This window comes from Zalophus californianus, chromosome 4 (genome assembly GCF_009762305.2).
Source record: "Zalophus californianus isolate mZalCal1 chromosome 4, mZalCal1.pri.v2, whole genome shotgun sequence".
NCBI lineage: Eukaryota > Metazoa > Chordata > Mammalia > Carnivora > Otariidae > Zalophus > Zalophus californianus.
Genome location: NC_045598.1, coordinates 109,170,913 through 109,195,179, shown reverse-complemented (window position 1 = coordinate 109,195,179; position 24,267 = coordinate 109,170,913). Strand labels below are relative to the sequence as shown.

The following is a 24,267-nucleotide window of genomic DNA, read 5'->3' as shown; positions in this document are numbered from 1 at the left end:
TAATCCATTTACATTTAAAGTAGTTATTGACAGGTAAGGGCTTACTTTTGCCATTTTGTTCTCTGACAGTTTTGTAGATCTATTGTTCCTTGCTTCTTATCTTGCTGTCTTTTGTGATTTGATGACTGTTTGTATGGATATACTTTGACTTCTTTATCATGATCTTTTGTAATTACTAAGACCTTTCCTCTGTGTTTACCATGAGACTTACATAAAATATCTTATAATATCCTATTATAAGCTGACAACTGCGATAGCATTTTTAAATTTTTACATTTTTACTTCCTCATGCTCCTCATGTATTAAGTTGTTAATGTTATAATTTATATATTTTATATTGTGCATCTAATAACAGATTACTGTAGTTACTGTTTTTAATACATTTGTTTATTTTTTTAAAGATTTTATTTATTTGAGAGAGAGAATGAGATAGAGCATGAGAGGGGGGAGGGTCAGAGGGAGACACAGACTCCCTGCTGAGCAGGGAGCCTGATGCAGGACTCGATCCCAGGACTCCAGGATCATGACCTGAGCCAAAGGCAGTTGCTTAACCAACTGAGCCACCCAGGTGCCCCTACATTTGTTTTTTTAATTTAAACTTAGCATTATAAGTGAATTACCACCATTACCATATTAGAGAATCTGACTTTGGCTCTATATTTACCATTACCTGTGAGTTTTGTATAACTTCACATGTTCTTATGATGTTAATTAGCAGTGGTTTATTTCTACTTGAAGAACTCCCTTTAGCATTTCTTATAAGCCAGGTCTAGTGGTGAATAAACTCCCTTAACTTTTGATTGTTCAGGAAGGTCTTTATTTCTCCTTCATTTTTGAAGGATAAGTTTGCCAGATATAGTATTCTTGGTTGACAGGCTTTTTCTTTCAATATTTTGAATATATCATTCCATTGTCTTCTGGCCTGAAAAGTTTCTTTTGAGAACTCCACCTATAGTCTTATATGGAGGTTCCCTTGTATATGATGTGTCACTTTTGCTGCTTTCAGAAAGTCTGTCTTTGACTTTTGATAATTTAATTATGTGTCTTGGTGTAGCCCTGTTCAGATTCAATCTATTTGGGGTCCCTTGGGCCTCATGGATTGGAAATCCATTTCTCTGCTCAGGTTTGTGAGAAGTTTTCAGCCATTAATTGTTTTAAATATACTTTATGTCCCTTTCTCTTCTCCTAGCATTCCCATAATGGGTTTATTATTTCATTTTGCTGCCCCATAAGTCCATAGACTTTCTTTACTCTTTATCTTTTTTTGTGGCGGGAGGGGTCTTCTCTGGTTGATTTCACTGATTCTTCTGCATGGTCAGGTCTGCTTTCTAGTGAATTCATCAATTCAGTCTTAGTAACCTTTGGCTCTAGGATTACTGGTTTTTTGGTTTTTGTTTTATTTTGTTTTATGGTTTCTATTTTGTTGTTTTTGTTATAGAACTTCTCATTTTGTTCACGCATTGTTTTCCTAATTTCGTTTGTCTATTTCTGTATTGTAGTTCACTAAATTTCTATAAAAGTATTATTCTGAATTCTTTTTCTGACATTTCATAGATCTCCATATCTTTAGGGTCATTTATTATAGCTTTGTTATTTTCCTTTGGTGGTGTCATGTTTATCTGATATTTCATGATCCTGATTTCTTACATTGGTGTCTACACAATTGAGTAAGTCTCCTCCTCCAGACTTTACAGGTTTGCTTTGACAGAAACAGTCCTTCACCAGTCAGCTCAGCTTGGGGTTCTGGATGTGTCAGCTGGTAGCATCCTTGAGCAGGTGGGGATTATCTTAGGATATGTTTTAGGGTGAGGCCACTGCCCAAGTTCTGCAGTTGGGGTGGGGTAGTTGCCACTGGCTGCAAACAACTGAAAAGAATTGCTGACTTGTTTCCCTACTGAAGTGCAGCTGTAGGATGGTCTCTGCAGTTTCCTCTATTCTCTGGTCAGTCTTCTAGATAGTCAGGACTAAGTACTATACTCAGCAGTGGGCAGGGCTCTGAATTAGCTTCCCCTCACCCCAAGGTGGGACAGCAAATTGGCCCCAAGGCCAGCAGAGCTTTGTTTGGGGGCCCAAATCAGGCAGGGATGAACACTGCATTTTCCTGCCAGAGGAAGCCACGTTTTGCCCTGCAGAGAGGGAGAAGTACTGGCTATTCTCTTTGCTCAAGTACTACTGTAAATGGAGCTATGGGATGGGCTACACAGCTTCCTGTGTACTCTGGTTAGATTCCATGGGCAGGCAAGCTGAAGGTTCTATTCAGTAGTGGGTTTAAACAAATGAGTTTCCCTGCCCATGCAGGGCCATTATACAAGCCCCAAGGTGGGCAGGTTTCTTGTTTGGGAACCATATTAAGCAGAACTATGTACCAAGTGCTGTGGCCTGGTGGGCCACTGTCCTGGCTCTGTAGATGGATAGGGCCACCCATCAGGTGCTCTGCTCAAGTGCTGCTCTAATCACAGTTGCAGGATGGACTGTGCAGATTCCTGGTCAGCTCTGGTTAGGTTGGAGGCTGTATTCAGCAGTGGTGGGGCTATAAATTCACTTTCTTGTCTGGTTGGGACTTCAGAACAGGCCCTTAGGGCTTGCAAGGGCCTTTGTTTAGGAGACCAAATCAGGCAGAACTGTGCATCAAGCTCTCTGGTCAGATGGGGTCACCATATTGCCCCTATAGACACAGGGCTGCTGGTCTGGCTCTCCATTCAAGTGCCAATTTAATAGGAGTTGCAGGGTTAGCTTCACAGATTCCCAGGAACTGGGATTGGATAGGATTGGCAGGGTTGGAGGCTGTATTCAGCAGTGGGTGGGGCTACTAATTAGCTTCCCTGCATGGATGGGGGACACGGAACAGATACCAAAGCAGGCAAGGCTCTTATTTGGGAAGCAAATTAGGCAGAACTGTGCAGCAGTTGGGGCCACTGGCTTGGCTCTGTAAACAGGCAGGACTTTCTGCTTGTGTGGACTTTCTGCCCAAGTGCTGCTGGGTTAAGCAGCTTCCTAGGTGCTCTAATCAAGTTTCATGGTCAGGTAGGATAGGACCAAGAGTGACACTCAGAAATAGGTGGAGCTGTGAATTAGCTTCCCTCCCCTGGCAGATTAGCTTGTTGTTTGGGGTCTAACATCAGGCAGACCTGTGCCCTGCCTACTTCCCTGGTCAGACTGGGCCACTGTGTTGGCTCCACAGATAAGCCAAGCCACTGGTTAGAATTTCTACTTGGGCACTGCTATGAGTAGGAACTCCATCTGCCAAGATCTGAGTGCTGGTTGCTGTAAGCCCAAACCCCCTTTCTGTCACAGTCTGATTCCCAGTCATCAAGTTCTGCTGCAGGTTCCTTCATGATCCCTAAGAGATGAGACCCAAGCGCGCTTCCTGATTTGCAAACCACAACGCTGGGGTAACTAGATGTCCCTCTCGGGCTCTTTTTTTCCTACTAGAAAAACTTCAGACTTGGGGGCGGAGCCCTCTTGGTGTGGTACTGTCCCATCCTGAGGTAGGGACCATACAGTCATACAGTAGCTGCTCCTTTTTCTCTTCTTATGTGATCCATCTGAGTCTCTGTGGTGTTTCAGGCTTACCCCTGTGTTCTAAGATTTTCTCAGTGGTGTCTTGTCTATGAATAGTAGTTAGTTGGTTTTGTTTGTTTTTGTTTTTGTTTTTGTTTTTTGAGGGAGACTGAAGTCAAGAATGACCTATGTCACCATCTTGATGATGCCAGTCCTCCTTGTAGTTTATTACATTGACTGATTTTTTAATATGAAACAAATGTGGCATTTTGAGGGTAAACCTTGTGTGGTTACAATGATCCTTTTTATATATTCTTAGATTTGCTAACATTTTGTTAAGAATTTTATTGTGTATATTCAAGTGGGATATTGGTTTGTAATTTTCTTTTTTATAATGTCTTTGTCAGGTTTTGGTATTAGGTTTATAAAATAAGTTGGACATGTTCCCTTCTTTCTTCCTTGGAAAAAGTTTATGTAAGAAGATCCTTCTTATTTCTTACGTGAATATTTGATAGAATTCACCAGTGAGACACTAGTAGTTTTCCTTTGGGGAAGATTTTTGATAATGCACAGTTTCTTCGGTAGATGGGGCTATTTAAATTTTCTGTTTCTTTTTGTGTCAATTTTATTAAATTGTATTTTTCACTATATTTTTCCATTTCATTTACGTTGTCAAATTGTTCACAAAAAGTTGCTCATATTATTCTCTTATTTTTTTTATTACTTGCAGTATCTGTGGTGGGAACCCCTTTTTCACTCCTGATATTGGTGATTTGTGTTCTTTGTTTTTTCTTGATCAGTCTAGCTAAAGGTTTGTCAATTCTGTTGATCTTCGCAAAGGACCAGCTTTCAACTTTGCTAATTTTCTTTAATATCTGTGTTCTATTTCATTGATTTCTGGTCTCATCTTTAGCATTTTCTTCTTTCAACTTATTTTTGACTTACTTTGCTCTTCGTTTTTTAGTTTCTTAAGGTGGAAACTTTGATGGTTGATTTTATACCTTTTTCCCCTAATATAAACATTTAAAGTTACATGCATCCCTCTAAGCTCTGCTTTAGCTGCATACTGCAAATTTTGATATATAGTATTTACATTATCATTTAATTTAAAATATTTTCTAATTCTCTGGGGCTCCTGGGTGGCTCAGTTGATTGGGTGTCTGACTCCTGATTTTGGCTCAGGTCATGATCTCATGGTCATGGGATCAAGCCCCACGTCAAGCATTGCACTCAGCAGAGAGTCTGCTTGAGATTCTGCTTGAGATTCTTTCCCTCTCCCTCTCCACCCCCCGCCCCCGGCAGCTTGCACATGTGCAAGCTAAATAAATAAAATAAATAAATAAATAAAATCTTAAAAAATATTTTCTAATTCTCATGTGATTTCATTTTTGATCCTTGAAATACTTATAAGTGCTTTAATTTCCAAATAGGTGAAGGGGTTTTTTTGTCTCTCATTTATTTCTAAATTAATTCCACAGTGGTCACAAAACACATTCTGCATGGTTTTAGCTTTTTAAAATTTATTGAGACTTGTTTTACAGTTTAGCATATGGTCTATTTTAGTAAATATACTATGTGTACTTGAAAACACTGTATATTATGCTGTTCTTAGACGTAATGTTTATAAATTTCAATTTGATCAAGGTGGTTGATGGTATTTTTCAGAACTCTATGTCTTTATTGATTTTTTTGTCTATCCCATCAGCTGCTGAGATACGTAGGGATTTCAAAATCTCTTACTTTGTGAAATTGTCTATTTTTCTCTTTAATTCTGTTTTTACTTACTGTATTTTGAACTTTGTTATTAAGAATATACACATCAATAATTGCTAGGTCTTCCTGATGAAATGTCCTTTTTATCATTATATGTCGATATAATGTATGATGTAGCATATAGTGAAAACATTAATAGATAATATTATATTTTTGCTTTAATATATAAAGCAAAACAGTCATACATATTTGAAAGAACTTAGAGGAGACAGAAAGTCATTTTATACTTACTATTTCTTATGCTCATTATTTGTTTGTAAAGACCCTAGTTTTCCTCCAATATCATTTACCTTTAGCTGAAAATTTTCCTTTAAGCAATTCTTGTAGTTTAGGTCTGCCTTTGGTGAATTCTCTTAGTTTTCCTCTATCTGAAGATATCTTTATTTCACTGTGTTTCCTGAAGAATGTTTTCTGTGGATATAGAATTCTGGGTGGATCCCCCTTCCTCCTCAGCAGTATCATTTGCCCTCATGTTTCTAAAGAGAAAGTAAGGGAAAGTAAGATTATTCAAATTGTTGTTCCCCTGTATGTAATCTATCATATTCTTTGACTGGTTTCAGGATTTTTTTTTATCATTGGCTGTCAGCAGTTTGATTATGATATGTTCAGGTATAGTTTCCTTTGAATTTACCTGCTTAAGGTTTCCTGAGCTTCTCAAATCTATACATTTATGTCACTAAATTTGGGGAATTTTCTGTTATTTTTCATCAAATATTTTTTGCTACAATTTTTCTGTCTTTGTGGGGTGCCCATTATATATATATTAAGACTTTTTGACATTGTCTTACACAGGTCCCTGAAGCTCTGTTCATTTTTATTCAATCTTTTTTTCTCTTTATTCTTCAGATTAGATCATTTCTATTGAACTATCTTCAAGGTCACTGTCATTTTCCTCTGTTGTCTTAATTCATCTTTTAAGTTTATGTAGCAAATTTTTTATTAGTTTATTTTTTCGGTTGTAAAATTTCCATTTGGCTTTTTAATACTTACTTTTTCCTACTGAGATAGCTGCCTTTCCATTATTTCATGTTATTTTTTTGACCTCTGGGAGCATCGTTAAAATAGCTGCTTGGGGTGCCTGGGTGGCTCAGTCAGTTAAGCATCTGACTCTTGGTTTCAGCTCATGTCATGATCTCAAGGTTGTGAGATCAAGCCCTACATCAGGCTCCACACTCATTGTGGAGTCTGCTTGTCCTTTTCCCTCCCCCTCTACCACTCCCACCCCTCCCCGCTCACTCACTCTCCTTCTAAAATAATAAATAAAAAAATTTTTTTAAAGCTGCTTTAAGGTCGTTTATGATCATTCCAGCATATGGATCATCTCAGAGTTGAATCTGTTGACTGTCTTTTCTACCAAGAATGGATATATTTCCCTGGTTCTTTGTATATCAAATAATTTTGGATCTTAGAAATTGTTAATATTACCTTCTGTAGACTCTGAGCTCTATTATAATTCTCAGGAATTATTGCTTTAGCAAGCAGTCAGCCCAGTTAGATTTGGATAGTGGACTGTGTCTTGCCTTCTTGATTTACATCTCAGTTCAGGACTCAAGCCTTTCCATCACTGTTTCCAGTCAATCCTACACATGAATATTTTAGGAGGGAGGTTGAAACTTGTGTGGCTTCATATATAGAATTAGAGGGCCTCTTCTCTGGCTCTCTCCCTTCCAAGATTTCCACTACAACCTTTGGTCTGCCTAGGTTCCCTTGCAGGTTTCTCCGGGCACAATACAGCAGGATTCCTGTCGGAATCTTAGTCACTCTGGCTACCATACCCCTTATCAGCCATGGTTACCCTCATGGAAAAACTGGAAAAAGAAAGAGAAAACAAAAACTCATCCTAATGACAGTACCTTTGGCCTCCCTGCACATAACAATCTGCCATCTTTTTTTATTATTATGTTATCTTAGTCACCATACAATACATCATTAGTTTTTGATGTGGTGATCCACGATCCATTGTTTTCGTATAACACCCAGTGCTCCATGCAGTATGTGCCCTCCTTAATACCCATCACCAGGCTAACCAATCCCCCCTCCCCCTCCCCTCTAAAACCCTGTTTGTTTCTCAGAGTCCATAGTCTCTCATGGTTCATCTCTCCCTCCAATTCCGCCCCCTTCATTTTTCCCTTCCTTCTCCTAATGTCCTCTATGCTATTCCTTATGTTCCACAAATAAGTGAAACCATATGATAATTGTCTTTCTCTGCTTGACTTATTTCACTTAGCATAATCTCCTCCAGGCCCATCCATGTTGATGTAAAAGTTAGGTATTCATCCTTTCTGATGGCTGAGTAATATTCCATTGTATATATGGACCACATCTTTATCCATTCATCTGTTGAAGAGCATCTCAGCTCTTTCCACAGTTTGGCTATTGCGGACATTGCTGCTATGAACATTGGGGTGCATATGGTCCTTCTTTTCACTACATCTGTGTCTTTGGGGTAAATACCCAGGAGTGCAATTGCTGGGTCATAAGGTAGCTCTATTTTTAACTTTTTGAGGCACCTCCACACTGTTTTCCAAAGTGGCTGTACCAACCTGCATTCCCACCAACAGTGTAAGAGGGTTCCCCTTTCTCCACAACCTCACCAACATTTGTTGTTTCTTTCCCTGTCCATTTTTGCCATTCTAACTGGTGTAAGGTGGTATCTCAATGTGGTTTTGATTTGAATTTCCCTGATGGCTAATGATGATGAACATTTTTTCATGTGTCTGTTAGCCATTTGTATGTCTTCTTCAGAGAAGTGTCTTTTCATATCTTCTGCCCACTTTTTGACTTGATTATTTGTGTTTTGGGTGTTGAGTTTGAGAAGTTCTTTATAGATCTTGGATACCAGCCCTTTATCTGTAGTGTCATTTGCAAATATCTTCTCCCGTTCTGTGGGTTGCCTCTTTGTTTTGTTGACTGTTTCCTTTGCTGTGCAGAAGCTTTTTATCTTGATGAAGTCCCAAAAGTTCATTTTTGCTTTTGTTTCACTAGCTTTTGGAGATGTATCTTGAAAGAAGTTGCTGTGGCCGATGTCAAAGAGGTTACTGCCTATGTTCTCCTCTAGGATTTTGATGGATTCCTGTCTCACATTGAGGTCTTTCATCCATTTTGAGTTTATCTTTGTGTGTGCTGTTAGAGAATGGTTGAGTTTCATTCTTCTGCATGTGGTGGTCCAATTTTCCCAGCACCATTTATTGAAGAGACTGTCTTTTTTCCATTGCATGTTTTTTCCTGCTTTGTCAAAGATTATTTGACCATAGAGTTGAGGGTCCATAACTGGGTTCTCTATTCTGTTCCATTGGTCTATATGTCTGTTTTTGTGCCACTACCATGCTGATCACAACTTTGTAATATAGCTTGAGATCAGGCAACGTGATGCCCCCAGCTTTGTTTTTCTTTTTCAACATTTCCTTAGCGATTCAGGGTCTTTTCTGATTCTGTACAAATTTTAGGATTGTTTGTTCCAGCACTTTGAAAAATGTCATTGGAATTTTGATCGGGATGGCATTGAAGGTATAGATTGCTTTGGGTAGCATAGACATTTTAACAATGTTTATTCTTCTGGTCCATGAGCATGGAATATTTTTCCATCTTTTTGTGTCTTCTTCAATTTCTTTCATGAGTTTTCTGGAGTTCCTAGAGTATAGATCCCTTACCTCTTTGGTTAGGTTTATTCCGAGGTATCTTATGGTTTTTGGTGCTATTGTAAATGGAATCGTTTCTCTAATTTCTCTTTCTACAGTTGTGTTGTTAGTGTATAAGAAAGCAACTGATTTCTGTGCATTGATTTTGTATCCTGCCATATTACTGAATTGCTGTATGAGTTCTAGTAATTTGGGGGTGGAGTCTTTTGGGTTTTCCACTTAAAGTATTATGTCATCTATGAAAAGAGAGAGTTTGACTTCTTTGCCAATTTGAATACCTTTTATTTCTTTTTGTTTTCTGATTGCTGTTGCTAGGACTTCTAGTACTGTGTTGAACAATAGTGGCGAGAGTGGGCATCCTTGATGTGTTCCTGATCTTAAGGGAATGCTCTCAGCTTTTCCCCATTGAGGATGATATTCGCTATGGGTTTTTCATAGATTGATTTTATGAACTTGAGGAATGTTCCCTCTATCCCTATACTCTGAAGAGTTTTTTCAGGAAAGGATGTTGTATTTTGTCAAATGCTTTTTCTGCATCAATTGAGAGGACCGTATGGTTCTTCTCCCTCCTCTTATTAACGTGCTCTATCACATTGATTGATTTGCGAATGTTGAACCACGCTTGCATCCCAGGGATAAATCCAACTTGGTCGTGGTGGATGATCCTTTTAATGTATTGTTGGGTCCTATTAGCTAGGATTTTGTTGAGGATTTTGGAATCCATATTCATCAGGGATATCGGTCTGAAATTCTCCTTTTTGATGGGGTCTTTGCCTGGTTTGGGGTTTAAGGTATTGCTGGCCTCATAGAATGAGTTTGGAAGTTTTCCTTCCGTTTCTATTTTTTGAAACAGCCTCAGTCAAATAGATATTATTTCTTCTTTGAATGTTTGGTAGAATTCCCCAGGGAATCCACCAGGCCCTGGACTCTTTTTTTGGGAGGTTTTTGGTCACTGCTTCAATCTCGTTACTGGTTATTGGCCTATTCAGGTTGTCAATTTCTTCCTGTTTCAGTCTTGGCAGCTTATAGGTTTCCAGGAAGGCCTCCATTTCATCCATTTTGCTCAGTTTATTGGCATATAGTTGTTGATAATAATTTCTGATAATTGTTTCTATTTCCTTGGTGTCAGTTGTGATCTCTCCCCTTTCATTCATAATTTTATTAATTTGGGTCCTTTTCTTTTGGATAAGTCTGGCCAGTGGTTTATCAATCTTATTAATTCTTTCGAAGAACCAACTTCTAGTTTCGTTGATCTGATCTTCTGTGTTTCTGCTTTCCAACTCACTGATCTCTGCTCTAATCTTAATTATCTCTCTTCTAATGCATGGCTTAGGCACCGTTTGTTGCTTTTTCTCTAGTTCTTTAAGGTGTAGAGTTAGTTGGTGAATTCGGGATTTTTCTATTTTTTTGAGTGAGGCTTGGATGGCTATGTATTTCCCCCTTAGGACCGCCTTTGCAGTATCCCATAGGTTTTGGACCAGTGTGTTTCCGTTCTCATTGATTTCCATGAATTGTTTAAGTTCTTCTTTGATTTCCTGGTTGACCCAAACATTCTTGAGCAGTGTGGTCTTTAGCTTCCAAATGTTTGAATTTCTGCCGAATTTTTTCTTGTGATTGAGTTCCAGTTTTAAAGCGTTGTGGTCTGAGAATATGCAGGGAATAATCTCAGTGTTTTGGTATCAGTTGAGACCTGATTTGTGGCCCAGTATGTGCTCTATTCTGCAGAAAGTTCCATGTGTGCTCGAGAAGAATGAGTATTCTGTTGTTTTAGAGTGGAATGTTCTGTAAATATCTATGAGGTCCATCTGGTCCAGTGTATCATTCAAAGCTCTTGTTCCCTTGTTGATTTTCTGCTTATATGATCTGTCCATTGCTGAGAGTGGAGTATTGAGGTCTCCTACAATTAACGTATTGTTATCAATATGACTTTATTTTGGTTAACAGTTGGCTTATGTAGATGGCTGCTCTCATGTTGGGGACATAGATATTTACAATTGTTAGATCATCTTATAGGATAAACCCTTTAAGAACGATATAGTGTCCTTCTGTGTCTCTAACTACAGACTTTAGTTTAAAATCTAATTTGTCTGATACAAGAATTGCTACCCCAGCTTTCTTTTGAGGTCCGCTGGCATGGAAGATGGATCTCCATCCCTTCACTTTCAGTCTGGATATATCTTTAGGTTCAAAATGAGTCTCTTGTAAAGGGCGCCTGGGTGGCTCAGTCGTTAAGCATCTGTCTTCGGCTCAGGTCATGATCCCAGGGCCCTGGGATCGAGCCCCATGTCGGGCTCCCTGCTCAGCAGGAAAGCCTGCTTCTCCCTCTCCCACTCCCCCTGCTTGTGTTCCCTCTCTCGCTGTGTCTCTCTCTGTCAAATAAATAAAATCTTTTAAAAAAAACAAAAAGAGTCTCTTGTAGACAGCATACGGGTGGGTCCTGTCTTTTTATCCAATCTGCAACTCCTTGCCGTTTTATGGGAGCATTTAGGCCATTCACGTTGAGAGTGATTATTGAAAGATATGAATTAATTGTCATCATGTTGCCTGTGAAGACGTTGTTTTTATAGTTTGTCCCTGTAAATTTCTGTTGTATATCACTCTTGGGGTCTTTCTCCTTTTATAGCACCCCCCTTAATATTTCTTTCAGGGCCGGCTTAGTGGTCACATATTCTTTCAGTTTCTGCCAGTCTTGGAAGCTCTGCTCCTTTTCATCCATTCTAAATGACAGCTTTGCCGGATAAAGTATTCTTGGCTGCATGTTCTTCTCGTTTAGTACCCTGAATATGTCTTGCCAGGCCTTTCTGGCTTGCCAGGTCTCTGTGGATAGGTCTGACATTATTCTGATGTTCCTCCCTCTGTATGTAAGGAATCTCTTCCCCCTAACTGCCCTTAGGATGGTTTTCTTGGTTCTAAGATTTGCGAGTTTTACTATTACATGCCGGGGTGTTGGCCTGTTTTCCTTGATCTTGGGAGGGGTCCTCTCTGCCTCTAGGACACGAATGTTTGTTTCATTCCCCAGATTGGGGAATTTCTCAGCTACGATTTGCTTAAATACATCTCCTGGTCCTCTCTCTCTCATCACTCCCTCCGGAATTCCAGTTATTCTGACATTGGAACGCTTCATGGTGCCACTTATTTCTCTGATTCTATTTTCATGGATTCTGAGTTTTTCCCTGGCCCCCTCTTTTCCCTTTTTATCATTTAAATTCTCTTCCAGGTCACTTATTTGTTCTTCTGCCTCACTTACCCTAGCTGTTAGATTATCTAGATTAGATTGGATCTCACTGATAGCATTTTTAAGTTCTGCCAATTCAGCTTTCATTTCTGCCCTTAGAGACTCTTTGTTGCCATTAATTATTTCTCCATTCTAGCAATTGTCTTCACAATTGCTAGCCTGAATTCCATTTCTGACATCTTGGTTATATCTGCATCCATTTGTAAATCTGTGGCATAAGTCATAATCTCTGAATCTTTCCTAATTTGGGGGTTCCTCATAGTCATTCTCTTGATGGGTGGTTGAGGGAATGTATAGATTCCAAATTATTGACCAGAACCCAAGCAAGATGCATCTGTTTTCTAGGGACCTTAAGATTGCTGCTTCTTGTCTTCCCATCCTGTCCTCTGGGGGAGGGGCCTGCCGTGCTGTTACTCAGGCAACCCTGTTTGGGCGGAGTTGCCCTACCCCCCTGTGGTGGGGGATGGGCTCAGTGGGAATCAGTTTATTGGGGCTTTTGTTCTCTGGCGGCTTTCTCTGGTGGCTTTCCACGTCTCTTCCGAGAGTCAGAGCAAAAGAGACCATTTCCAACCCTCTGCCTCAGAGCAGAGAGATCGCAGTCTGTTCTTCAGTGAGCTCTCCAGGCCACACTGTCTCCATTTCTGTCTGTGCCTCCATAAACTGCAGCATCCAGGGTTGTGCGCCCTTCCGCAGCTCCCCCAGTCCTGCCTCCAGGTCGAGGCACATCTCTGCCCTTTGTGGTTATAAAACCGCCAGCCGCTCCCAGTTTACACGCATGACCCCACTCCTCCCGGTTTCTGTCCCCAGGGGGTTGCCCTAAAGTCCTTTCCTTGCCGCTACCAGTCTGTGAGTCTGTGCCCCGTCCCTAGCACGTGAGGCTGTCACTCACCGGTGGTGTAGGATCCCCACAACCAGGCTCCCTCCCGCTGCCGTTTATCCTCCGATACCTGCCTGCAGAATCGCGGCTCCCCGCTTCGTACCTCAAAAGCAACCGCCTGCGATATTCTGTTTGTAGAGATTCAGATCTATTTTCTTACATCTCAGACTCATTTCTTGGGTGCTCAGAGTGGTCTGTTAGATATCCAGCTCAGTTCCAGAGACCAGTTGAAATAGAGTCCCCTACTCCTCCGCCATCTTTTCTTCTCAGTCTGCCATCTTGTATTCATTCTCAGTGATCTCGGGTGGTTGTATTTGGTATTTTATCCATAGCGTTATCAGCAGAAGGATGGGCTGTAGGATGTGAACGCTGTCATGTAAGAGCGAGAACTTTGTTATTTTTGGGAAGATGGTTCTCTTCCTGGCTCCATCCTCACCAGTCTGATACAAGAACATGTCACACACATAACACTTCTCTGCCTTCTTTAATTTGTTTCTTCTATCTAGAACTTCCTTAGCTCCTCTACTACATGAAATTAAATGCATTTTTCAAAGTCCAGGAAAAAGTCTTTCATTTTGTGAAAACTAATCCACCTCACCTTGTTGCCCCCCCTTCCTATTTCTGTGAGCCCAGGGCACTTTACTCATACTGATAGTGTAACATTTATGTTTCAAAGCATGTTTCATAATTATTCCTCAAATATTTATCAAATACCTATCTTACACCACTTTTTCTTGTTTATTCTTTTAACTAAAAACAGTGAAAGCTTAAAAAACAGGAGCTCCTTCAGGAAACAAACTGAGTGTTACTGGAATGGTTGGGGGTGGGAGGGATGGGGTGGTTGGGTGATAGACATTGGGGAGGGTATGTGCTACGGTGAGCGCTGTGAATTGTGCAAGACTGTATGTCAGAGGGGGAGACGAACCATGAGAGATGATGGACTCTGAAAAACAAACTGAGGGTTCTAGAGGGGAGGGGGGTAGGGGGATGGGTTAGCCTGGTGATGGGTATTGAGGAGGGCACGTTCTGCATGGAGCACTGGGTCTTATGAACAAACAATGAATCATGGAACACTGCATCAAAAACTAATGATGTAATATATGGTGATTAACATAACAATAAAAAATTTTTTAAAAAAACAGGAGCTCTTGGGAGGGAGGGGGCGCTTGTGTGTTGGGTAGGGGGCTAGGAACACAGAAGCAGATAGATGACTAGAGAGGCTTGTATCTTGGGAATAACAACAAAACAAAAGAAAGAGATGTATGGGACATGCTAGTCTATCTGGCCACAGTATTTCTAAGAAAATGGAAATTAGTCACTGGATGAATAAAAAACTTAGTTGATATTGATCAGGGATGGATTTTATATGTTAAGGTCCTTGTCAGTGGTACTGACATGAAAATAATGAAAATGAAATCACTAGAACAGTCAGATATGTAAATTACAATACAAATACAAAGAATTTTATAGCAATACAGCCTTATCTTTTCATATCCCCAGTGATTTTAACCTGTTTGCTGCTTTACATGTTTCACCTTTGGGGTGGGGACCTTAGATTAGGAGATATGAAAAGAGAAACGGCTTCTGACCCAACATAGGGCATGTCACCCATTCATTAAGAGAGAACATTGTGCATTTAAATGCTTTATTTTGTGGAGGTATAGGCAATAAATGGTATCTGGAAAAATATCTTTTAAAGAGTTGGTTAATTAAAGGTGGATATTGAGTCTGGTACCTAGAGTGTACATTTACAGTCTAAAAAATGAGCAAAAAAAAAAGTTTTTTAATTTATTTACTTTTAGAGAGTGTGTGAGCAGGTGGGAGAGGGTCAGAGGGAAAGGGAAAGAGAGACTCTCAAGCAGACTCCCCACTCAGTGCAGAGCCTGACACAGGGCTCGATCCTACAACCCTGAGATCATGACCTGAGCTAAAATCAAGAGTCGGATTCTCCACTGACTGAGCCACCATGGTACCCCCGGAAATGAGCCAAAATTTAATAACTGTAGAATTTCTGTCTGTAAATGCCATCTAGTAGCTTCCTATATGTCAAAGATTTCTTTCATGAGTCTCTGGCATTCACTTTCATTTTTCTTTCTTTTGTGTAGATGTTTCTTTCTCAGCAAAATAGAAGAGAAACTTACTCTTCCTCCAGGTGATCATAGTTTGTCCATGGATGGCGATAGAGATTCTAGTGATACAGTGGAAGTTCAGGAGCAGGGAGAAGAGGTCTGTTCTCTGATTAAGAACTGTATATTCTCCATGAAAATGAAGATGATAGAAAGTGCAAGAAAGCAGGTGGGTACTTATATTTATGGTCCTCTATTGTAGCATAGAATTTTCTTAAATTAGCTGGTTTTTTTAACTTAGCTTTTCCTTAAAATCTGAAGCTTAAAGGTAATTGAGTAGTTAGTATTTTTTTCTCTTTAAAAGAAAGTAAACTTGAAGAAACAGTTAAAATTATCCTGAAGGCTCTAAAGTTTACTATGTACTTGTTAATCATTAGAAAATATTTTCTGTTATTAAAAGACAAAATAGACCCAATATCAGGTTTGATCTTGTTTAACAAAATCAGTGCTTTCCAGTTAGTTACAAATTGTATTTAGGTTTATTTTGTGGAAATATGTCATTTGATAATAATATCCTTTCTTGAAAATAAGTATACTTTGCTTATAAGTTGCATATAAACTAAATATATTAAATCACACTTTTCATGTAATTAAATCACATTTTAATATACTGGGGGAGCTTGCTCTTTTAATGATCCTGTATTAATAGATTGCTGTTATAAAGCAAAGAATGTTATTCCAGTAGAAATAATTAATATTTCTGTTTGTAAGTTTAAATGCTCATGTATAGGTTTTTCTTTGAGACGGGTGTTGTATCAGTTAGGAATTTTTATACTTCAAATAACAGAAAACCCAACACAGAGCAGCCTAAGTGAATAAAAGAAATCTATTAGTTCCCATGAATAAGGAAGTCTAGAAGACCTGGCTTTTAAATACTCTGAAATATTATCACCAAGGGCCTGCTTTCTCTCCCTCAGTTCTCTCTTCTACCATATTGGTTTTGACCTCAGATTCTTACATAGTGAGTCTCTCTGGCAGCGCCAGGCTCACCCTTTTTAGTTGGAAATGGCTGTAGATGTTCCATGTCTTCCTTCCTCTACACTACGTTTTCTTGGAATTAAAGACAGTTTCTATTTCTTGCAGAAAAAAAGAAGATCCTTTTTATTAGCTCTGATTGCAGCTGGGGCCATCTTCCAAGGCACACAGCTAAGGAGGGATATATGTGGCTTCTTAGCAGGAAATTAGGGTACTTGGGCCAGAGAGAGAGACAACGCATGCTACCTAGTGCTGCTCAAACTTTTCCAAAGTGGGGAGGGTCCTGATGAGAGAGAGGAAGGAAATGAGCTACAAGTACATTATTAAGAAATATGTAAGAATCACCAGGATCGCTAAAAACCTTTTATATGACACGGTGGCTTTTCTTAGAAATTTTTTTATTATAAATAAGAGCTATCAATACCAGTTAGCTATCAATACCAGTAATACTGGAGGTGAAGAGAAAAAATAGTTCCAGTCTGAAGATTACATAAAACCTTCAGTGCGTTTCAGTTTACTTGCCCATACTCTTCAAAACTCTTGAAAAGTAGAAGTGAAATTTGAGTTTTGCCTCTTCATTACCAAGCACAGCATTAGGTGCTGGAGATACCACACTGAATAAAATACGGACATGTAGACAAACAATTATAGTATGATAATACTAAAGGACAGTCACATGGGAAGGACACCTGACTCAGCCTTGTGGGAACAGAAAGCTTCCTGGAGTTGGAGGTCATATCTAAGTTGGGAACTGAAAGGTGAAATAGGATGGAGGGAATAACGTTGAAGACCCAGGAATGACCCTGGGCATTTGGTTTCCTAAGTGGAGCGATAGTTGAACTTGAACACCTACTTAATAGCTGTGCTGCTTTGTGCAGGAAGCCCTGGGATGGAGGTGAAAGGATAAACAGTTTTTGTTTTTTTTTTAAGATTTTATTTATTTATTTGAGAGAGAGTACGAGTAGAGAGGGAGAGGCAGAGGGAGAAGCAGACTCTCCACTGAGCAGAGAGCCCGATGTGGGACTCAATCCCAGGACCCTGGGATCATGACTTGAGCCAAAGGCAGACACCTAACCGGCTGAGCCACCCAGGAACCCCAGATAAACAGTTTTAAAACAGTGTTCTGACTGTAGTGAGAGGAACGATTTGAGGAAGGGCAAAGGGTTGCCCAGCTTCTGTATTAGTCCATGTAATTGATAAGGGCAGCCAATCTAGGTTAGAGTCTGGGAAGTAGAGATAAGTGTACAAGTTCAAGAAAAAGGAGGCATGAATGAGACACTGTGACTGGTTCTGTTCAGTAGGGGAAAGTAGGATCCCCAGGCTTCTGCCTGTGTAGCTGGGTGGATGGGAACACAGGAAGAAGAGCAGTTTGTAGGGCAGATGGTGCATTCAGTTCAAGACATATTGAATGTGTGAGGCCTTTAAGATAAACAAGCAAGTTGTGATTTCTATTAGATAATTTGTACATAAGAAATCTAAAGTTCTGGCGAAAAAGAGCTGTGCTTGCTATAGAGGTCTGAATGTGATCGGCGTGTGGACTGTCACTGAAGCCACAGGAGTGGATAAGGTGACAAGGACCAGTTGCCAAAACAGACCTACAGCTTTGGGAGGAGCAAAGGGAGAGGTATCCACAAAGGAGCTGAAACCAGATTGTGACATTAGAGGATGACCAAGAGGCTGAGCCCACAGGGAGGGGCAGAAATCATCAGTGCCTGTTACCCAGGAGAGCAAAGGCGTGCAGAGACTAAAGTGCCCTTGCATTGAGGGGAGGCTTGTGCTGACTTCAATGAGAACCATTTCACTGAAGCAGAAGTCAGATCATAGTGGGTAGAAGAACAGATAAGGGTAGAGATATGGGGACAGTGAGCACCCGCTGCTCCTGAGGAAGCAATGATGAGGAAGAGCAAGTGGGCTCAGGGAGGAGTTTGGATTTTTAGGTTGGAGGAGACTGGGGATGTTTAAAGCTTAATGGTAGGAAAAGAATGGACATACAGAGAGGAATAACTAGTAAAATAGGATTTCTTGTGGAGTTGGTGGGGACAGGATTCAGGCAGAGGTGAATGGAAGAACTCTGTTCTCTCTGGGAAGCGGGCAGTGAGGCCCTCTGCAGAGTCTGAGCTGAAGAGATCTGAGAATAGTGGGGGGAGTGGTGGGTTATTCTGGGCTGTGGTGGAGGGGCTGGGGAGCCATGGAAGAACTGTCAGTGCTGTCTCTGGGGAGTCTGAGTATAGGAGCAGACAAGGCATGCACTTAAATGTACCCAAGAGTGTAGTTTTGCCAGGTGGGCATAACAGGGACAAAGGCTGGTGATCTGAGCGTGTTGCAAAGAGAGTGGTGGGAGTAGCTGGCTGGCTTAATTGCACATGGAAGTAGAAGCAGGAAGAAGGCAGGTAAAGTTACCAGAGGTCTTAAGGTTATAAAGCAAACATAGCAAGAATTTTTGTGGGTAGAGTGGGTTTGTAGTCAGAATTGTAGGATTTGAGGTTAGGAATTTGGTAGTGAGGGAGTTCTGAGTAGTGATGAGGATCACAGTGTGGCTAAGAAACTGCACCCAGCAATGTCAGGGGCAGGGTTGGGAAACTACTATTCCTGCTCTTGTGATCACTGTCTAGCGAGACAACAAGAGCTGCACTTCCACCCAACAAGAGCCCAAGATGGTTGAAGAGAAGAGAGATCACCATGCTAGGAAAGCCCAGGGAAGAAGAGAGATTCTGCCTGGTAGGAGGGCTTGCTGGAGAAGGCGGCATTTGGATGGGGTTTTTTCGAAACAGTAGGGTTTGCACTTTGAGAAGAGAAAAAGGTGTATAGATACAAGATACATTCAAACAAAATCATGGAGGTGAGAAGCTGGGAATTGCAGTCTGCTTTGGACATGCTGGCTCAGTTGGAAACTATATGGATGATTGCCTGCTGAGGAAAAAGCAGAGAGACTGTGAAGTCTCAAACTAGGAAAGCAGTGGTAGGAATGCAAACAATGTGAAAGATGCTCTAGAAGTGATGTAAGAAGCCCCGAGATAGTAAGAATGATGGAGAGGATGCAGCTGAGGATGGCTCAGATTTTTAGCCTACGTAGTTGAAAGGATAGCAATGAATAAAACATGGGTCTGATGAAAATGTCTTTGAAACTTGGTAGAGAAGATTTAAAAGACGTCCACATAACAACCAAATAAAAAAATAGAGAAATTATACATCAAAATTTAGAAATTCCTGTGCCTCAAATAACACACTCAAAAAGTGATGAGACAACCCATACAATGTGAGAAAATATTGGGAAATCACATATCTGATAAGGGTCTACTACCCAGAACACATAAGGAACTCTTTATAACTGAACAACAAAAACTCAAACAATCCAACTTAAAAAATGGACAAAGAATTCTAAATAGACATTTCTCCAAAGCAGATATACAGATGGTTAACAAGCACATGAAAAGATATTCAACATTATAAGTTATTAGGAAAATGCAAATCAAAACCACGCAAGATACCACTTCACACCCACTGTAATCAAAGAGACAATAACAAGTATTGGTGAAGATGTGGGGAAATTAGAACTCTCATACATTGATGATAGGAATGTAAAATGGTGCAGATGCTGTGGAGAACAGTCTGACAGTTCCTCAAAAAGTTAAACATCGAGTTACCATTTAACCCACCATTTCCACTCCTAGGTGTGCAGGAAAAATGAAAGTCTATGTCCACACAGAAATTTGAACGTAGATGTTTACAGTAGTAGTATTCAAAATAGCCAAAAGGTGGAAACAACCCCAAAATCTATCAATAGATAAATGGATAAATGTGTTCTATCCATGGAACAGAATATTATTCAGCCATGTGAAGGAATAAAGTACGAATACACACTGTAATTTGGGCAAACCTGGAAAAGACTATGCCAAGTGGAAGAAGATAGATAAAAATCCCCACGCTTCTGATTTCATTGATGGGAAATGTCCAGAATAGGCAAATCCATAGATGCAGTAAGTAGTTCAGTGGTTTGCCCATAGCTAGGGGGAACGGGGAGCAAATGCTCATAGATAAAGGGTTTGTTTTTGAGTTGATCAAATGTTCTGGAACTAGATAGTAGTGATGGTTGCCCAACTTTGTAAATGTGCTAAAAGACAGAACTGTACACTTGAAATGTGAATTCTATCCCCATGATAAATAAAAAGACATCTACATAATGTAAGCTGAGGAGATGGGTTCGCTGCTCTAAGGTGAGTTACATCATGCAAAAAGGGAAGCAGGCCAATTAAAAATTCTGTCAGATAATTTTATTTCTAAGTAATCAACCTGTGTGTTATCATACCACTTTCTCTCTTCTATAGCACAGTTTCTCACTTGCCATGAAACTACTGAAGGAGCTTCATAGAGAGTCAAAAACAAGAGAGGACTGGCAGGTGAAATGGGTGCAGAGCTACTGCCGGCTCAGCCACAGCCGGAGCCAGGGCCAGAACTGCCGTGAGCAGATTCTCACGGCGCTGAAAACAATCTCCTTGCTGGGTAGGAGACTGTTCTTATCTATGTAAATAAGTTCAACGGTACTATTTTATATTATGTCTCTGTGTCTTTTAAAACTTCTTTTGCTGCTTTATCTAACATTTGGGAATTAAATCTTGTAATAATTTTATTAAATATTTGGAGCCAAGGTACTTTGTATCCTAATAATGCTATTGAATATGGTAGTTGGAGATTTTATTTCTTTACTGATCAAATAAAATTGAAATTAAGTTTTTTCTTTAATACTTATGCAAATTATGGGTCTAATAGTTTAATTATTTTGAAAACCTTGTTCACTTACAAAAATTGCCTTTTAAAAAATTGAACATGAAACACCTTTTTCCTCCTCAGCTTTTCTTTTTTTATAACATAGCCTTCAAAACTGAGGGGAGAAAAAAATTTCACTATGTGAGTTTTCGATCCACTCCACCTGTTTTGCTGCCCTATGTCCCAGGGTACATAGCAGCACTATTACTGACCGTGCTCAAAACCATATGACAGGGAATTATATCAGAGTATCAGTCTCGGTAAAAATGCAAATAGGAGAAGCAGGCCTTCCATATTTATCAGGATCAGAAAATCATCCTTATGATTGCTTAAATATTTTTAGGGTTTTTGGATGGGGGGAATGGAGGAGAGGAGGAGAAGTTGGCTGATACTAAGATAACATTAGTACTCCTAATAATAATTCTACAGTTTTAGTAGTCACAGTATGGCTGTAGTTTGTAACTGTCTTGTGAAATAGTAGGGCCAGTAGTTTTGAACATGTATCTGAGGGTAATCTGGCAGAGTATTTTCATGGATGGATGAGCAGGGCAGAATGGTTGTTGGGACTTGCTGGGTGACAGCCCCTTCTCTTTTGTGCCCCTTCTCATACCTTCTCTGTAAGCTGCAGGCTTGATCAGGGCTGGTAAGCTCCTTCCCCAGAGTAAGACATAGAACTAGACCTTTACATGCAGCAGTATCTGTAGCTTTATCAGCTATAAATCACAGTAGCAACTTAAAAATCTACTCTGTTTATTAATGTACATGCACAAATGCATTAAAAAGAGACATTTTCTTTCCTTTATAATGGATTTAGGTGCTTTGACAAAATGCAGAATGATGGTGCTTGAATAAAAGTTTATTCCGTGTTTTAATTACCTTAGCCTCTGTAGACTTTGATACAGTCACTGCTAACAAAGAACACTTTTCATTAATGTGAGTTCAAGAAATTCCCTAACCAATGTTTGAAGCCAATTTCTTATGCTTACGAGATTTATTTTAATTTCTTAATAGAAAACAACTTTTGTACATTATGAGTATCTTTTTTTTAATTTATGGCATTCATTTATTTCTGAGAAAATCATGTGTGTGTATGTGTGTGTTTTTAATCCAACAGGTGAGAGCACACCAAGTTACTTAAGGAAAAATGTTCTGGCTTTCCATGACCAGAATATTCTCTTGGGTACAACTTACAGAATCATGGCTAATGCTCTCATCAGGGAGCCAACCTGCCTTGCTGAAATCGAGGAAAGCAAGGCCAGAAGAATCTTGGACCTTTCTGGATCCAGTTCAGAGAATGCAGGAGAGGTAACGAGTGAACTTTTTATGTTTGTGTGTTGTACGTCTGTAATGTGCAGCCTTCTAGCTACACAAAAGAAATAATGAGAAATGATGATTGCTTTGTGTTTTGAAAATGTATTTGACAGTTATGCACAGCCAAGTTTCTTATGTGGAAAACTGACATACTCCATGTGTTTCCTGCTTATTTGAATGATACAGATCGTTTTAGTATTAGAAGTGAGAAATTTGTGTTGGATTGACGTGGACAGTTCTACCAAGAATTTTGTTAGTGGATTTCACCACCAGTCGCCATTCAGATGTCCCATTAGCTTGTGGAGCAAACCAGCCTTTTCCACTTTTTTATGTAGTGTCTGCTTTGCCTAGCTTTTCTCAGATGATTTTGTATTTTCCATAGTTAGCAGCCTCTCCTTATCTCCCCATGCCCACCTCACTTTAGTTGTTAGCCTTGCCTTCTTCCTCCTCAGTGTTACTGCCAACATCTGTGCAGGGTGGTAAGGGTAAAGCACCAACTTCCATCTCTTCTTCAGTTCCTGACAGGCTGCATGACCCCCATTGATCTTTGGTGCCAGGTCTGCATGACTAGTGGACCGTCTGGGTTTTAAAAGTACTGAGGATCAAACTGGAATCGCTCACTGTTTCACAATCAGGGCAGACAGACTCCCTTTTCCATTTAACCAGCTTTCTGTGTTATATCATGGCTCACAAATCACAAGTATTCTTTCTGTATCATCACAAGTAGAAAGTAGAGTTCTTCCAGAAAACTTAAGCTGTACTTACAGATTTATAGCTGAGACCTCTGTGAATTCTAGGTGATTGCAGGTCTGTACCAGAGAGCATTCCATCACCTTTCTGAGGCTGTGCGGACAGCTGAGGAGGAGGCCCAGCCTTCCCTCAGGGGCCAGGGTCCTGTAGCCAGCCTCACAGATGCTTACATGACACTGGTGGATTTCTGTGACCAGCAGCTCCGCAAGGAGGAGGAGAGTGCATCAGGTGAATCACAAAAGGAAAAACCATTTAGTTTGTAACCGTGTGTTTGCCAAAGTCTTAAGACTTCTGTAGATACTTTAGGTTTCCTGTTTGCTTGTTTTTATTTATTTCTTTGTTTATTTAAAGACTTTATTTGAGAGAGAGAGAGAGAGAGAGAGTACATGTGCACATGGTGGGTGGAGGTGCAGAAGGAGAGGGAGAGGGGGAATCTCAAGCAGACTCCGAGCTGAGCTCAGAGCCAGACGCGGGCCCGATCCCACGACCCTGAGATCATGACCTGAGCTGAAATCAAGAGTCAGATGCTGATCCGACTGAACCACTCAGGAGCCTCTACTTGTTTTTAAATGACAGTTATTCTGAGATAATTTTGTCTTTTTAAGACAATGACATCTTCAAGCAATACGACCTGCATATAAACAGAGTCAAGCTATCTTGTCTTTCCATTTGCTTATAGTTTCTACATTTTACTTGTAGCTTTGGTAATATTGGCTATGTGGCCTGCCTCTTGGTCCTGAAATAAATTCAATAACCAGGAGCTGCTCTGCGTTCCCACCCAGCCCAGGAAGGAAACTCTGCTCTATGCAGAATGCATGATCCAACGAAGAGTTCAGCTTCAAGATGGAAGCTTTTACATACGGACCAAAACTGCATCTGGTGTTTGTTGATCTAAAGTACTTGTTAAAAAAGAGAACAGTGACATATTACAAAATATAAGCCCAAAAGGGAAATGTAGTCATTTCTTAAATTTATAGTTTATGTATGTATAAGTGGATATACTGACCATTGTTTTCTTCTCTCCTGTCCTTGGTAGTTACTGAGTCTGTAGAACTTCAGACATATCCAGCCCTTGTGGTGGACAAAATGTTGAAAGCTTTAAAACTGCATTCCAGTGAAGCCAGGCTGAAGTTTCCCAGACTGCTACAGATTATAGAGCTATATCCAGAGGAGACCCTGAGCCTAATGACAAAAGAGGTTAGTGTCTATATTCTAATGACGAGAACTTTACAGAACTTAGACATGTTTCTCTTTATATCTAAACACATCAGTATGTACACAATGCATATGTTAACAGGTTTTCCTAACCAGCATTGC

At 40.0% G+C, this 24,267-nt stretch overlaps 1 protein-coding gene across 4 annotated transcripts in view; it reads left to right on the top strand.

Annotated features, from left to right (window-relative positions):
- PRKDC (protein kinase, DNA-activated, catalytic subunit) overlaps positions 1-24,267 on the top strand; it is a 240,692-nt gene that overhangs the window by 194,079 nt on the left and 22,346 nt on the right. For all 4 annotated transcript variants that reach the window (XM_027608954.2, XM_027608960.2, XM_027608975.2 and 1 more), the window contains 5 exons: positions 15,130-15,319; positions 20,451-20,625; positions 22,004-22,194; positions 22,998-23,178; positions 23,987-24,147. In XM_027608954.2, the coding sequence (XP_027464755.2) occupies positions 15,130-15,319; positions 20,451-20,625; positions 22,004-22,194; positions 22,998-23,178; positions 23,987-24,147 (898 nt within the window). The remainder of the gene's footprint in view (positions 1-15,129; positions 15,320-20,450; positions 20,626-22,003; positions 22,195-22,997; positions 23,179-23,986; positions 24,148-24,267) is intronic.